Source organism: Equus asinus, chromosome 10 (assembly GCF_041296235.1).
Source record: "Equus asinus isolate D_3611 breed Donkey chromosome 10, EquAss-T2T_v2, whole genome shotgun sequence".
Taxonomy (NCBI): Eukaryota; Metazoa; Chordata; class Mammalia; order Perissodactyla; family Equidae; genus Equus; species Equus asinus.
In genome coordinates this window covers 54,373,304-54,389,477 of record NC_091799.1, presented here as the reverse complement: position 1 = coordinate 54,389,477, position 16,174 = coordinate 54,373,304, and the positions used below count along the sequence as shown (strand labels likewise).

Genomic DNA, 16,174 nt, shown 5'->3' with positions numbered 1-16,174 from the left:
TGCGCTTCAGGCCACCGTGGAGGGGAGCGCATCAGTGGTCTGGAGTACAGCCACTGGTCAGGGAGGTGGCCTCTGCTTGTTGCTGGTTAGAGCAGTGGAGATATGGCCCCAGACCTCAGCCTTCCTGCAGGGTGGGGAGGGCCCTTGGCAGCATGCCAATGTGGGGCCAGCTGCCTGGGCTCCCATGACACTTGCAGCTTCAGGGAATATGAGAGGCAAATTGGAGAGGGACCCCAAGCCGGGGTCACTATCAGGGCCTCTGTTTGCCCAGGGGTTAGGGAGTCTCTTCCCTCATCTCTGGCTGCATCGTTATGCTCGGGTTCAAGCGGGCCTCAGGTGGGAGGGCAGGGGCTACCCCTGCCATCCTCAAGGAGGTGCTGTGGCCTGGACTTCCAGGAAGGCAGGTGCTGAATCCTGGAGGACTTCCTGACACAGGCCAGGTCATCTCAGTCCTTTTCTACATTCTCTAAAGTTTCTGAAAGGAGCATTATTGTTGGGATGAACAGTGTTTTTGAAAGGAGGGGCCAGCACCCCACTGTCTCTCATTTGCCTAGGGAAACAACATGGACCTTGAGTCTCTGGTCAGTTTTACATGGGTCCATGGTAACGGGGGTCTAGATGAGTGTGGTGGTCCTGCCAGCAGTGAGGCTGCGGCCACAGGGCAGCTGTGACTGAACCTGGGGTGGGATGTGCTCAGGCTGCTCTCTGCCCACCAGGCCCTGACGCACCCATCGTGCTCAGCCCTGCTGTGGCTCAGCGGGCCCGTGGGCCCTTCCCAAACCACTAGTTGTGGGTGGGTCAGCGTGGTGTCAATGCAGAGACCAGTGGGCGTGGGTGCACCCCATGGGATGCTGCTTCAGAGCCCCTCAACCTACTCTGCTTCTCCTTTGCAGGAAGCTGTGCCAGCCACAGAGCGCAGGTGGCCTCCCTGGAGACCCTGCTGCTGCCAGCCCTCTGGGTGAGCATGGGAGCTCAGCCTCACCCCCTCAGGTAGGAGCTGCCAATGTGGGTATGATAGCACGGTGGTGGTGAGGGTGGTGTCGAGGGAGGGTGGGTCTCACCTGGAGCCGTGGGTATGACCTGACCTTGGTGCCTGGGGAGCCCATTCGACCCTTGGCTCAGAGCTGGGAAGATTTCTTCAATGAGTGACCAGCTGGCTGGCTTCCCGCAAGCAGTGGGTCCCGGGTCTGGGGCCTGGGTGTGGTTCCCTGGGATACCTCTTGGTGGTGTGGCCAAGGGAGGGCAGCCTGCTGGACTGCCCTGAGCCTCATGTCTGTACAGTGGGCTCCTGCCTCCCAGGGCTGTCGTGAAATCAGTTGTGCTGGCTGAGGCCCGGGCTGGTGCCCAGTTAGTCCCCGTGAGCAGTGGCTGCTGCCATTTTCATCAGTGGTCAGGAAGGGTGCTTGGGAGAGCTTCACTGGCGGGGGCGGGGGGGGTGGCTCCCGCCTGGCTCTGGCTAGGGGGAGCTCAGCCATGCCCCCCTCACCATTGCTTAAGCTATTTGGTGAAAGCTGTCTCCCTGCCTACCTGTGTGCTCTGACTTCCGAGTCCCACGTCCCTGGCCCCCAACTCGCCAGTCCCTCTCTTCCTTCCTCCTCCTCTGCCTTGGAGGCACCCAGTCTACATCCATGGCCTTGAAGCCCCCCATGCACACTATGCTGTGGGGCCAACATGGGGCCAAAGGGCCTTACTTCACCCACATCCCCACCACTGCCCCCTGGGCCTGGACCACCTGGCCTAATCCTGGCTCCCCTCCTGTGGTCTGGCCATGCCTCACAGGCTCGGTCTTCTCATCTTTGAAAAGGGGATGTGGCTCACTCCATTTCACAGGGTTGCCATGGGGATCCAGATAGTTAGGGGTCTGAGGATGACAGTCACGGCCTGTGGGGCTGCCCTGTGTCCCTCAGACTGGGCTCTCTCACTGTTGCCATTGTCTGGGGAAGATGCTGAGCACAGTGCTGTTTTAGACTAATCCCTAGAGATGGCCCTTAAGGGCTGGAGCCTGGCCTGCTGATGACCTGACTGCCCTTCCTCTGCTCTGTCACCTTTGGGCCCAGCTGAGCTCCAGGAGTCCCCTGCCTGGCTGGTGTCCGGGCGCCACCATGTGGCCCGAGCGGGCCTTGCATGCGGGCGCTTGCTTTCCTCAAGACCTGGGGCTGCCTGGCCTCTCTCAGCTCAGGGCTGGCCTTTTGCTGCCCATCCGCTCCCTGGAGCACATCAGTAGCTCTGGGCACAGGCTACCCTCTGAAATTGTCTCCCTTCCTTCGCAGAAACGGCCACAGCCTCCTGATTTCATCGACCCCCTGGCCAACAAGAAACCCAGGATATCGCACTTCACTCAGAGAATTCAGCCCGCAGTCAATGGGAAGCTGAGCACACCCCATAGCCGTGAGCCCCTGCTGCCTACCCCGGGCCTGCCGCCCAGCACAGACTCCCACCTGCCCCCGCGGCTGGAGCCCCCTCGGGCCCATGACCCCCTGGCTGATGTCAGCAATGATCTGGGCCACAGTGGCCGGGACTGTGAGCATGGGGATGTGGCCACCCTGGCCCCAACTGAGCGCCTCAGCCTGCCCCTGCTGATGGACTGTGCCCAGCCCAGCAGGCCCCACAGTGGCTCCTTGCGCAGCAAGTCAAAGAAGAAGTCCAAGAAGCACAAAGACAAGGAGAGGGCGGCTGAGGACAGGCCCCAGGCCCAGCCGCCAGACCATGTGCCTGGCCCCCTTGGAGCCCCGCCAGATGTCCCGGGTAGGTGCCGAGAGGCAGGCCCAGGGGCAGGAGGCTCTGCAGGCGGGCACTGCTAGGAGCTGGAGCACTGGCCCCATGCCCACCCTGACTCCCCAGGGTACGAGGGGGCTGTACCACCCCATGAGCCCCAACTTTGGCTCACCCTGCACATTTGGGCCCCTTGCACCCTGTGTTCTTGCATCCGATTGTCTGCGAATGCCCTGGCTATCTTGGCCCCGGAGCCTCCTGCAGTCCTGCTGTGTGCCAGGCTGGTGCTGGGGGCTTGGAACCTGATGGGGCTGAGGCTCACAGGAGAGGACAGCGCACAGGGAGAGGAATGAGAGCAGGCTGCAGCTCTGGCAGCAGGATGGACCCAGACACTGAGAAGGGAGCAGGGTGGGGTGGGGGCTGCAGAGGAATAAGCTTTTCAGCCAGTGGAGAAAGGGTTTGGAAGGTGGGGGCCACAAGGAGGTGGGAGACTGTCTGTAGAACAGCCTGTGGTAAGAGCTGGAACGAGGTCACACAGTGAGTGGGGAAGGTGGAAGTCAAGAGACCTGAGATGGCAGCCACAGTGAGGGGGGTACCAGGCTGGCTGGGGCTGTGCACTGAACGGGGAGACCTTTGCGGGGCCAGGGCTGCTGGGGAGGCATATGGACAGGCTAGACTGGTAGTGGGGATGGGGGTCATCACCCCCAGAACCTGGGCCACCCCTAGTTTACAGCCCTGGGAACCTGAGCTGAATGTCTCTCGTGGCTCTAGCTTAACCTAATCAGCATGATGAAGCAACAGAGGCGCAGCTGTGCCTGCCATGTGGGGGCCTGGGCTGCAGCGTGGGGCCTGGGCAGCTTGGCCGTGTCACCTCCTGCAGCTTTCAGGCTCTTTCCCCAGGAGGGTCCTGAGCATGGGGTATTTCTGAATCAGGGTGGAGCTGCTCCTTAAGTCTTTGTAATGAATTGCTCCACTGCCCTGCAGAAAGGCCATGCCAGCCCCTGCTCTGGCTGAGGACAGGTCCTGGTGTAATGTGGCCGACCGGGTCAGTCCTCAGTTCCTCTCAGCCCTACTGCCCACCAGGCTTCCCAGTGTCTGTGGCTAGGCCAAGGGGGAGAAGGAGGCCTGGTTCCCTGAGTGCCCCCTCTAATCTGAGTCCTGCCTGGGGAGACAGGCCCTGAGCAGGCTCAGCCGGGCAGCACGTTCTGTCCCATAGGGCAGAAGTGAAACGTCATGTGTGTGCTTCTGGCGGGGCCCTGGGAAGGAGGAAGACTGTAAGGCAGGGGGATAGGGTGGGGCCAGGAGGGTGCTGCCCAGACCAGCCCCAGGCCTGGGGCTCAGACGCCTGTGGATCAAGCCCAGTGTGCATCAGCCCTGGGCAGCTTATCCCCAGGCAAAGGTGAGAAAGTGAGGTTTGGGATCAGGCAAAGCGGAGAGTAGATGGCCCAAGGAAAAGAAAAAGGACATCTGTTGAGGCACCAGAAGCTCCGCCTGGCACCACGTGATCTGTCTTAAGCAGCATGTCTCAGGCAGCTCAAATGATGATAATGGGTGGACGCAAAGCTCCCTGGTGCCTGCCTAGAGGCCCCCATCCTGCTGCTGCGGCTTCTTCCGAGGTGGGGGGTGCGGTGTGCCAGGCTGAGCTCAGGCCCGCTGATCCCAGGCGAAGGCACACGAGCAGGAAACCCCTGCCTCTGTGTGACAGTGGCGTTGTTCTCTGCACACCCCTACTTGCTGCAGAAGGCTCCAGGTCATCACATGTCCCTGGAGCAGAGGGACAGGCATCATTGTAACCCACCCTTCTGCGTGGCACTGTCCTCTAGTCTGGCCCTGTTGTCCCAGCCCTGCCCCGTGATTGCCTCTGACCCCAACAGGTGCTACCAAGTGATCACATCACTTCTATGTTGGGGGAAGAGGCCATCTGGATAAAGTCCTGAGGGGATAAAAACTAGATTGCAGTTCGGGTAGGCTAGGGACATCCTCCAGCTCCACTGTCAGATGGCTGGGGCATGGCCCTTGGTGCCTCTAGCCTGGCTCTGTTCTGGGGCTGCCCCTTGGAGCCTGTGGCCTGGCATCCAGGGGGAAGAAGGAGAATTGGTGGGGCTCAGACCAGGGATGGGAACCCACAGGGACCTCGACGCCATCAGCAGTGAGAGGTGCGGGCAGGAGCTGGGGCCTTCTCTGGTGGCCATCCGTCTTCGTCCTGTGAGGCTGGAGAGTGGGGCAGCGGAGGGACTTGGCCAGCCAGGGGTCACCTGTTTTCTGCTTGGTGACCTTTTACACGAGGTCAGCTGAGGCAGCAAAGGCTCTGGATGGGTCCAGCTCTGGATGAGTTGCCCAGGCTTTGGCCCACAATTAACCTGTCCTTTCAGTTGCTGGCTGAAAACGTGTCCACAGCACCACCTGGGCGCCCTGTGCTCTGCACAGCTGTGGTTCAGGGACACATGCCCCCGCCACCATATGCTCGCTTACCACCTCTCCCACGGGTGGGCCCCCAGGTGGCTCGACAGCACTTGCCCCATGCTCACACCTTTGGTGTCCTGGCTCCCCCTGGGTGGCCTGGCCCCCTCTCCACACAGCCTCCCCCTCTGCCGTCCCTCTGTGTCCTTCAGACGAGGGAGCGTGAACCTGTTCAGATCCTGCCTGGTGGACGCAGGAGGTGTGGACTCAGCAGATCCGCATTTGCTCTTTGTAGGTTTAAATGGGGCCTGCAGCAGCTCAAGCGTCCCCACGTCCACCTCAGAGACCCCCGACTACCTGCTGTGAGTACTTCCCTTTTCGGCTGCTCCTCCCACCTGTGGGTTAGCAGAGGCAGAGCTGACTCCAGGTGCATTTGTGTCCCCAATCGCCCAGCCTATTCGAGGTCGGGGCAGCTTCCTGGGTGGGCCGGCCGCATGCTTTGGGCACTCTGGCCTCTGCTTTGGCCCCCTGAGCCCCGCCGGCCCCTCTCTCCCCAGGAAATACGCCACCATCTCCTCCTCAGAGCAGCGCCAGAGCTACAAGAATGACTTCAATGCCGAGTATAGCGAGTACCGCGACCTGCACGCCCGCATCGAGCAGATCACACGGCGCTTCACGCAGCTCGACGCCCAGCTCCGGCAGCTGTCCCAGGGCTCCGAGGAGTATGAGGTAGAGCCCCGCCCGCGGTGGGCGCTGCTGGCACCCGCACACCTGCTCCGTCGTGTTCTGGGCCGAGGGCCCTGCTGACTGCTCCTTCCCCCATCGTGGTTCAGGCCTGTCCCGGGGGCTCTGCGGGCTTGAGGCCTGGCTCCACCTCAGCAGCAATGAGGCCAGTTGTGACTAACTCTGCAGGTGGGAGGTGACCCATGTGGCTCAGGGAGCACAGGGCCGAGGCACAGGGGTCCCCACCTGTGAGAACATCTAGGGTCCTCTCGAGGCTACTACCCACATCACAGGGGACACTTCGGCCCCCTGCCAGGAGAGGCAGGGCCAGACTGCATCCCACGGCCCATCAGTGCCATCACAGCCACAGTGGGAGGTGGGAGGGGATGGAGGGTCCCTGTGGTCCCCCGCCTGTACTAGGAGTCCCTCATCCTCTGGCCGAGGGCACACAGGCTTCCCAAGCCGTCCTGTGTGGTTCACTGCAGGGGGAGGGCCTCCACCCTTGGTCACTAGCCCTGGGACACCAGCCTCCTCCTTGTCCTACTGTTCAGAGCTGGCTACCTGATTAATCGGGGTATCGGGGTCTCTCTCTCATGGCAAAGGCCATTTTGTTTTCCAGAGGAGGGCTCACGGTTGGAGGAACGGTGAGTGTTCTGAGCCTCTGAGCCGAACAAGCTCCCAGGGCATCCTCGTCCTCCCTCCTTGCAGCCGTGTGGATGTCCCTCACCTCCCCCTGCACCCCAGGTGGTCGGGGGCCTCTGTGCTTGGCCTGGAACAGTGGACAGGGAAGGAGGCCGGCCCACCGCTCTTTGCCTCCTCCCAAGGCTTCCCCTGGCCCAGCTTCCTCCTCTGCTTCCTGCCTTGTTCATGCCCCCCAGCCGGCCCCTCCTCTGTACTTCGTCAGCTTCCCTCACGCCATCCTGAGGCCATTGTCCCCAGAGGCCATTGTCCCGAGGCAGATGGTGATCCTGCAGGTCACAGGTTATCAGGGAGAAGGGGCCACTCAGTTGAGGTTTCTCGCAGGTGAGGGCATTGTTTGCTTTCTCTTTTGTTTTTTCCAGACTACTCGTGGGCAGATTTTGCAGGAATATCGAAAAATCAAAAAGGTGAGTCTCCCTGCTGTTGTGGGGTGGGGTGAGAAGCAGCTGCGGCAAGGCGAGCAGTGCCAGAAAGTCTGCACAGGGAGGGAGGAAGGGCCTCGTGGGCTGAGGTCTTGGGTCCGCAGAGCAGTGCCCCCCTGCCCCTCCCATTTACAGCCGAGGGCTGAGCCTGTCCCTGAGCTTGCGTGCAGCCCCCAACTGGGCACCTCTGCACCCCTCAACTCTCCCCCTGCTTGGTGGGTGCAGTCCCCAGGCCCTTTCCAGCAAAGCTCCTTCCGAGGTGCAGGGGAGGAGCTGGTCCCCGCCCCCAGCCTGGCCCCATCTGTCTTCAGCCCTGCGCTGGCAGAAACGCCCAGCCTCAGGCTCACTGAGGGTCTCCTGTGAGGTGGTTCCATGATCTTAGCTCTTGTTCCTGAAGGCCACGAGCTCTGGGTTTACCACATGTGTGCCTCGTGTGTCTGCGCAGTTCCCTGCCAGCGAGTCCCCAGCCCGGCGCAGAAGTTTCATGACTAATCTCACCTCTGACTCTCATCCTGGCTGTGACCGTGTTTCCCAGGGTGGGGCTGGGGTGCCTGTAAGCAGGGGGAGCAAAAGCCAGGTGGCCAGTTGGGCCAGGTGCTCCACACAGGGCAGCTTGAGTTGGCACCGGGCTCCCAGCCACCGCTGGCCACACTCAGACGTGCTCACACTGCCGCCCTCTTGCAGACCAACACCAACTACAGCCAGGAGAAGCACCGCTGTGAGTACCTGCACAGCAAGCTGGCCCACATCAAGAGGCTCATCGCCGAGTATGACCAGCGGCAGCTGCAGGCCTGGCCCTAGCCCGAGACCGCAGGGCAGGAGGTCCGCTCCACCGGCCAGGCCAGCTCTTCTCCCTGGGCTGACCTTTCTGGATGGCGGGGAGCTGGGGTCAGGGGAGCTAAAGACGGGAAAAAAGAGATTTATTTAAAAAAATAAACACAAGGAAGACAGGTTCATCTGAGCCAGCAACGCCGGTTTTCAGGGGAGCCCCTGCAGACCTGGTGCTCACAGGTCACAGATCCAGGTGGGGTGTCTCGGCCCCCACTCCTCCTGAGCAGCCCCCGCCCAGGATGGGCTCCCCGAGAAGCCCACCTCCTTGCAGGCCGAAGCCCAAGGGGCTTCAGCTTCCTCTCGCCGGAAGACTTGGAGGCCGGCCTGCCTGCCTTTTCTGGTTTTATACAAAGACAGCCACTTTTAGCTACTGCTTATGAGACTGGAGTCTATTTTTATACAAAAGAGAAAGTGTCTTTTTTCTAAACCTGTGCCTCCCTCCCTGGACACTAGGGTCTAGATGCCGCCCTGTGTCCTTTCTGCAGTATTACAGATGCCATCAGAAAGTTCGGCGTTGTTGGTGCGAGCTCCAAGGAGAGAACCCGTGTGTGGTGGGTGGGCCACGTCTCCCCTGCTGGTCTCATGCTGGGTGCCTGGACAGGCCCTCCCCTGCAGCACCTGCCTCTCCTTCCTCCCCCTTGCTCCGAGGGGTCTCTGCGCTACGGGCTTGGGTGGGGCAGCTCCCAGGTCTATTCGGAGAACCCAGCTGGCCCCCGAGCAGCTGCTGGGAGCCGGCCAGAGCGGAGCCCGCGGCGCTCCCGGCTTGCCCTGCTATTTCAGACCCTCAGCTGTCGGGGCCGCTGGGCTTTTCTGTGTTACAAGCCTGCGCTCTGCAGCAGCGCTGTCGGGTTTTAGTTTATGACGTTCTCAATTGTCCCCTTTGCTGCTGCTTTTCATTTCGCACTGTTGAGACTGTGTGGTCTCCATGCTATTGACCTCGCTCCATCCCTCAGTCCACTTGTGGGTTCTGGGGTTGTCTTAGCAGAGCCACTGCGGGGTTTGCACTCAGGGAGGGGCTGGGGGTTGATGGGGTTGGGGGCACCCCCCGAAAGTGAGCTCAGAAAAGGCACCTGGTCCTCCTGTTCTGGGGGTCACGGGTTCCGTGGACACCCCAATTGCTGCTTAGTCGCTGTGCCTAGTCTATTGTCCCCCAAAGCGTCAGGGGGCCATGCGTGCGTGTGTGCGTGCCTGTGTGAGTGAGAGAGAGGGGCCCTGCCAGGGCATGTTGGAGGCTGAGGCGTGTGTTCACATTCAGGGCCATGTTCAGTAAAACACCAGTGAGGGTGCAGTGGCTGCGGCCTGCAGCCCTGAGGTCACAGGGGCATCGCTGCTGCCAGCGGTAGTGAGGCAGGGAGAGCGGGTACGCTCCCATGGAGTGAGTTATCTGTGCAGAGCTGTGGGGGTCTCCTCATGGCTTCCCAAAGAGCAGGCGCCCTCGTGGAGGGGGCCTGCACAGTGCCCCCTCACCCTGAAGTCTCTCTCTGCAGGCCCCCTGGGGTGCCTGGAGCACCGGAAACAACCCTTCATGTTTCCCTAGCTGTCATTTTGTTTTTCGTTTGGAGAGTGAGGGAAGGGCGGTGCGGACACCGGGTTGCATATGGGGACTTCTGGCCCAGCCGTGCGGGCGCGGTGGGGATCATCTGAGGAGGCCCTCTGCTCCGGAACCAGTTCAAGGGACTGTCAGCCGATTTCCTTTTTGTTGTTGTTTTCTTGTTGTTTCTTGTTTTTTCCTCCTTTTAAGGAATTATGAAGCTAAGAAAAGTTCTGTGCTTTAGGGGTTGATGGACAAAAGTTCTAGCTGATTAAATATGGTCTAACTTATTGATACTGTGTTTTTTTTTCCTTTTAATATTGTACTGTGGAGAAAAACTATTTTGAGCCATGGAGTTGGTGTTTACAAGAACTTTTCACTTTTGCCAAAATGTTCCAATTGAAAGTCATCCACATCTTCAGTTTCCTAATATTTTCTTAAAAGACCTAGTGTCCTTTTTGTACACTAAACAGGTGAATGCTGATTTTTTTCAACCTATAATAAATGTCACTGAGCCGAACCTAGCAGCCTAGGCTGCCTGGGTGCGTGTGTGTCTGTCACAGCTTGGGGGGTGGGCCAGGGTCAGGAGGCCACTTGGCCCCACGTGACCATAATGAGTGGGGCAGGGGTGGGGCACGGGCTGGGACAAGGCAGAGAAGACGTCCTGGACAGCCTGCCAGAGCTGCTGCCCAGGAACGAGGCTGGCAGGTGGAGGTTATCCTGACCAAGGTGGCTGCAGGCCCTGCAGGTGACAGGGCAGGAGGCCAGACCCTGTGATCACAGGTAGGAAACGGCAGAGAGGCTGGGGAGGCGGAGGCAATGGGGAGCTTCGGTGGGGGCGTGAGCGGGGCAGGACCCCAGTGTGGACAAGGTGGGCTGAGCCAGCAGGGGCATCCCCAGCCTCCCACAGCACCGGAGCTCACAGCAGTGGGGCCACAGGCGAGGGGTGTGCCCTTATTTAGGGGAAAATGGGCTTTGACTGACTGATGGAAACAGTGGTGAGTAACCACACTGTCATTCATTGTTCATTCCAACTAGGCCAACAGGCAGGGACTGGGGTATCCCCTGTGTCCCTCATGAGGCTACAGCACTGAGGCCCGGTGCAGCCCCTCAGGCCCAGACACCAGCAGGGATGGCCGTCATTGCCCTGTGTTCCAGGTGAGCAGCCAAAGGCAGGGGGTAGGTCCTGCCCTCTAGGGACACAGGGAGAGTGGGCATTTATTTTAGGAAGGAAAAACAAAGAGTAAGACCTGGATTGAAGGAGTCCAGGGGTCGGGGGCTGTGGGCCTTAGCCTCCCTGGTAGCCGCACTGGCTAGCGGCCTTGGTCTGAGGCAGCCCAGGAATTTGAGGGCTGCAGGATGCGAGGTCCAGCAGTGGACCCTGCTCCTGAGGTGGCCTGGCTCTGCTGTTTCCATGGGATAACATCTCTGTGCACACACTTGGGGCCCAGGGCCAAAACCTGCCTCCCTTGGACCCTGCATGATTCAGCCTTGCCCTGCCCACCCGCCTCCCCTGTCCTCCATTAGCCTCAGCCGCAGCCCTCACACTACCTGGCAGTGCCGTGGCCATCGCCCCTTCAGTGCACCGTGGATACAGGTGGCTCCCTGATTGTCCTTCCTGAGCAGAGGACACCACGTGTCCAGCCTCCTGAGGCCCAGAAGGGTCTTCCCACGCTCATGAAGTGTACCATGGCCGAGGGGCTTGGGGCTGCCCACCTGCTCCACTTGCTGGACAATATCTCCAATTGTCATCCTGTCAACACCTGGATCCCACAGCGCCTCCTGTGCAACGGGCTCCACCTGGGCACGGGCACTCAGCAGTGATCAAGACAGCCCTGTCCTCAGGAGCTTGTTGTCTGGTGGGGGCAGGTGTCCCAGCAGCACACTCAGCCCATGTCACACACCCAGGCCGTCCCTACAGTTGCCTTATAGCACCAACCAACTGTCAGGAATAGAAGCCACCTGAGGCCAGGTCCCTCCCAGCTGCCCCCCAGCACTGCTCTCCAGGGAGCCCACCTAGGCCCGCTCTCTGCCCCCCCCCCGCCCCCACTCTTGCTGCACCTCCCCCAGACTGCCCTGTGAATGCTGGAGTTCCCAGCGCTGGGTCTTGGGGCCTTTCTCATCTCTGCACACATTGCTGTGACATCACTTGTGGCCTGGTGGTGCACGCTTCCTCCACGGTCCCCTGACACCAACTGGATGTCAGTTCCCAGTGCTCGCATCAGACTTCACAGGTTAAGGGGCTCAGTACCACATGACTGCCCCCCACTTCAGACACTAGCCACAAGTCTCTGCCCACTCATACTTCTGACCACCCAGTTGTATATGGGGGGTTCCCATGACTCGTTCCTCAGTTTGGTAATGGCTGGAATGGCTCACAGTGCTCGGGAAAACACTTCAACGGCCAAATGGAGGAGACGCAGAGGGCAGGCTGTGAGGAACGGAGTGGGGCTTCCATGCCTTCTACAGGTGTGCTGCCCTTACCGCGCCCCCTGTGTTCACCCCCCCCCCCCAGCTGTTCAGGAGTGTTGATGAGGTGCTGTTAGGTAGGTGTGATTGAGTCCATCACTGACTGTTGGTGTCTAAACTCAATCTCCAGCCAGGAACTGGGGACAAAACCTGAATATTTATTATACCATAGTCCTGAGAGTCTGCCCTGGTCCCCAAACTGCCTGCCTGCCTCTGCTGTTGCTGCCTTTTCATCTGCCCCTGAACCCACTTGCCCGGGTTTTCGCCTGGGCAGCTCTTGCTACTCTTAATAGAAAATGTCTTCATATCTCAAGACACCTTCCAGCAGCCACCTCCTCCAGGCAGCCTGCACTGCCCAGCCCTGCCTCTGCGTTCCCTCTGGCTGGGGGTGCCCCAGTCCACTTCGGACTCCCCCACGCTGGAGCCCCCGCCTCCCAAGGCCAGGCCCTGAGCACGTTTTCTATGAACGTTTCCAACTGTCCACCTTTTGGGCCGGGTCCAGTGATGGAAACTTTCCAGCCGAGGAGGCCGCTTGTTTTGGAAAGTTCCTGGGGGAGCCGCCCCACCCGCCGGGTTCCCACGCTCCTTATCACTGGGCGCTAGGGGGGCGCCGTGCTGGGCCGGCCTAGTTCCTCCCCAGCTGGCGGCCTCGGCCCTGCCCACCCCTTCCCGTCCTCACCGAACAGTCCCCTCTCCATCCTGGCCTTGCCAGGCCCTCCTGATACAGGTGGGGAAACCCCCTCTGTGTGAACCTGTTGGAGGTGGGAGTGCCTGGCACTACTGCTCAGGAAGGGGGAGCAGGCTGGGCTGGAGAAGTGTCTGTTTTCCGGTCCGAATCCTGGCTTAGTCCTCTGCCTCACTTTCCCCAGGGGCCCCCGTAGGCCCGGCCTCCCTGCCCAGTTCCACCTCCTGCCTTGTGGTTGCAGCCTGTAGCTCACTTGCAGCCTTAATGTCCTCTTTTGTAAGGTGAGAATAAAAGGACTGAGGTGCGAAGTGAATCAAGGCGCGCCGTGCGGGCCGTGGCCTGCGGCCCACATGTTGGCCTGGCCGAGACTGGCGGGGCGGGGACCAGATACCCACTGTGATTTGGGGCTGCTGGGCCTCGAACCCGAGTCCGAGCCGGCGCGCCCTTCACCCCGCGTGCCCCGCCCCCCGGCGCCGGCGGACGAGGGGCGGGGCGGGGGCGGGGCGGCGGCTCTTTTCTCTGGAGTTCGCGCGTCCGGACCACTCGCCGTCCGCCGCCGTCCGAGCCCGCTCCGCGCTGGTGAGTGCGGCCCCGGGCGGGGTCCGGGGGCCTCGGGGACCGAAGTCGCTTCTGCCCGGCCGGCTCTCGCATCCCCGCTGACCTCCTGCTAACCCCGCGCCCCCAGCTCGCCGCGATGAAGGCCGCAGCCGAGTTCGTGGTCGAGAGCCCGGACGTGGTCTACGGCCCCGAGGCCATCGAGGCACAGTACGAGTACAGGACGACAGGCGTCAGCCGCGAGGGCGGTGTCCTCAAGGTGGGCGAGGGACGGAGGGGGGCCGTGGGGATGGGGGAACTGGGGAGCCGTGAGGGGTTGGGGATTGCCCCACGTCTGCAACCCCGACCCTGCAGTGAGGGAGAAAGGGCCTGGGACCCGGGACTCATTGCGCCGCCCTTCCCCAGGTGCGCCCCACGTCCACGCGCTTCACCTTCCGGACCGCCCGGCAGGTGCCCCGGCTCGGGGTCATGCTTGTCGGCTGGGGCGGGAACAACGGCTCCACGCTCACCGCCGCCGTGCTGGCCAACCGACTGCGTCTGTCCTGGCCCACGCGCACCGGCCGCAAGGTGGGGGGTCGGGCGGGGCTCCGCCGGAGTCCGTGCGGGAGGGGGAGGGGCCTCCAGGGGCGGGGCTCCGTGGAGGAGGGAGGCCACAGGGGGCGGGGTTCCTGCGGGGCGGGGCCTGGCTGCCGGCGGACTCCTGGGGGGTCTCGCGGGGGCGGAGCCTAAGGTATCCGCAGGCTCCGGGGAGGGACGTCTGGAGGGGGAGCGGCTTCCGCCTGGGCTTGGATCGCAGAGCTGAGGCGCCCCAAAGTAGGGCGGAGCTTGAGGGTGCCGTGCGGGCCATGGCCGGCTGGTGGCCTACGCCACGCCCACCCCTCGCCCCGCCCCGCCTGCCGCCCCCCAGGAGGCCAACTACTACGGCTCGCTGACGCAGGCGAGCACCGTTAGCCTGGGCCTGGACGCCGAGGGCCAGGAGGTGTTCGTGCCCTTCAGCGCACTGCTGCCCATGGTGGCGCCCAACGACCTCGTGTTCGACGGTGGGCAGTGCCCTGGGCCAAGGGTGGGGCGGGAGGTAGGGCCTGGAGGGGCCCAGGGTCCCGGCCGGGCCTAGCTTGAGGGTCCCCCCTAGGCTGGGACATATCGTCGCTGAATCTGGCCGAGGCGATGCGGCGCGCGCAGGTGCTGGACTGGGGGCTGCAGGAGCAACTGTGGCCACACATGGAGCCCTTACGCCCACGCCCCTCCATCTACATCCCCGAGTTCATCGCCGCTAACCAGAGTGTGCGCGCCGACAACCTCATCCCAGGCACGCGAGCGCAGCAGGTGTGGCCCCACCCAAGTCCCTTATCCCCTGCCACTTGTCCCCCTCCCTGCCACCTGTTAATTCCTATTTGCTCCCCTGTTATGTGGGAGACCTGTACAACCTCACCCTTCCTCCACCCCCTCAGCTGGAGCAGATCCGCAGAGACATCTGCGACTTCCGGTCCAAGGCTGGGCTGGACAAAGTCATCGTGTTGTGGACAGCAAACACGGAGCGCTTCTGCGAAGTGGTCCCGGGCCTCAATGACACCGCTGAGAACCTGCTGCGCACCATTGAGGTGAGTGTGCCCAGGGGTGGCACAGGGTTGGGGCTAGCCCCCAAGGACCTCTCTGGGCTGATGGCCCACCTGCACCCACAGCTGGGCCTCGAGGTGTCGCCCTCCACACTCTTCGCCGTGGCCAGCATCTTGGAAGGCTGTGCCTTCCTCAACGGGTCCCCACAGAACACACTAGTGCCTGGTGCCCTTGAGCTCGCATGGCAGCGCCGCGTCTTTGTGGGCGGAGACGACTTCAAGTCCGGCCAGACCAAGGTCAAGTCCGTGCTTGTGGACTTCCTTATCGGCTCCGGCCTGAAGGTGTGTGGGACTAGGGGATGTGTGACTCGGGAAGGGGCGGGTCTGGATCCCAAGCACCACCAGACTTGTGTGTTGCAAGGCCTACAGTGCCAGTCAGGCCCCTGTTCCTGCAGACCATGTCCATCGTGAGCTACAACCACCTAGGCAACAATGATGGGCAAAACCTGTCAGCACCGCCCCAGTTCCGCTCCAAGGAGGTGTCCAAGAGCAGTGTGGTGGATGACATGGTGCAGAGCAACCCAGTGCTCTACGCACCCGGCGAGGAGCCCAACCACTGCGTGCGTGGGGCACGGGCGGGATGGGGGGGGTGGGCGGGGCTCCCGGCAGAGGCGGACAGGGACCCCTGTGACCTCTTGCTGCCTCCCAGGTGGTCATCAAGTACGTGCCCTATGTGGGCGACAGCAAGCGTGCACTGGATGAGTACACATCGGAGCTCATGATGGGCGGCACCAACACGCTGGTGCTGCATAACACATGTGAGGTATGGGGCTCGCCCAGGGCAGAGTGGGGCTGCCCTCCAGCCCCACCTCCCTCCTGACCCACTGGCCCTGCAGGACTCTCTCCTGGCTGCACCCATCATGCTGGATCTGGTACTGCTGACAGAGCTGTGCCAGCGTGTGAGCTTCTGCACCGACGCTGACCCGGAGCCACAGAGCTTCCACCCAGTGCTGTCGCTGCTCAGCTTTCTCTTCAAGGCACCGCTGGTGCCACCAGGCAGCCCCGTGGTCAACGCACTCTTCCGCCAGCGCAGCTGCATCGAGAACATCCTAAGGTGCGCCCCAGCCCTGGGGTCCCCACCGTGGCCCAGATGTCCACTCAAGGGGCTGTGCACTCGGCCTAGGGATTGGAGGCTGCAGGGGCACCAGCCTCAGGGTCTGACTGTTGAGCCCCAACCCGTCCCCTAGGGCCTGCGTGGGGCTCCCGCCGCAGAACCACATGCTTCTGGAGCACAAGATGGAGCGCCCCTGCCTCAGGCAAGGCCAGCCTGTGGCCCCTGCCTATGCTGGGCCTTGCAAGAAGGGGTCAGCCCCGACTGCCCCCAACGGCTGTGTCGGTGATGCCAATGGTCATACAAAGGCCGAGGCACCCCAGATGCTCACCACCTGAGCCCTAGCCACACACCTCCCCCATGACTCCTGCCCCCTTGCGCTTCAGGACCCGAACCTCCCAGGCCCAGCCCGAAACAATAAAGCCAGTGCACCGTCTGTAGCGCCTCCGGGTTCTTGGTGCCTGCGATCTAACCACCCCC

At 62.0% G+C, this 16,174-nt stretch overlaps 2 protein-coding genes across 2 annotated transcripts in view; both read left to right on the top strand.

Annotated features, from left to right (window-relative positions):
- ELL (elongation factor for RNA polymerase II) overlaps positions 1-9,838 on the top strand; it is a 72,201-nt gene extending 62,363 nt beyond the window's left edge. The window contains exons 7-12 of the mRNA XM_014831561.3: positions 894-990; positions 2,271-2,745; positions 5,408-5,474; positions 5,670-5,841; positions 6,897-6,941; positions 7,641-9,838. Of these exons, the coding sequence (XP_014687047.3) occupies positions 894-990; positions 2,271-2,745; positions 5,408-5,474; positions 5,670-5,841; positions 6,897-6,941; positions 7,641-7,757 (973 nt within the window). The 3' untranslated portion in view covers positions 7,758-9,838. The remainder of the gene's footprint in view (positions 1-893; positions 991-2,270; positions 2,746-5,407; positions 5,475-5,669; positions 5,842-6,896; positions 6,942-7,640) is intronic.
- Positions 9,839-12,886: 3,048 nt separating this feature from the next.
- On the top strand, positions 12,887-16,130 carry ISYNA1 (inositol-3-phosphate synthase 1). Its single transcript, XM_044773501.2, has 11 exons — positions 12,887-13,051; positions 13,158-13,286; positions 13,433-13,594; positions 13,935-14,067; positions 14,160-14,353; positions 14,479-14,628; positions 14,710-14,925; positions 15,039-15,203; positions 15,293-15,406; positions 15,480-15,697; positions 15,831-16,130. Exons 2-11 carry the CDS (start codon positions 13,167-13,169, stop codon positions 16,030-16,032), a joined length of 1,674 nt encoding a protein of 557 aa, XP_044629436.1. The 5' UTR covers positions 12,887-13,051; positions 13,158-13,166; the 3' UTR covers positions 16,033-16,130.
- Positions 16,131-16,174: the final 44 nt, after the last annotated feature.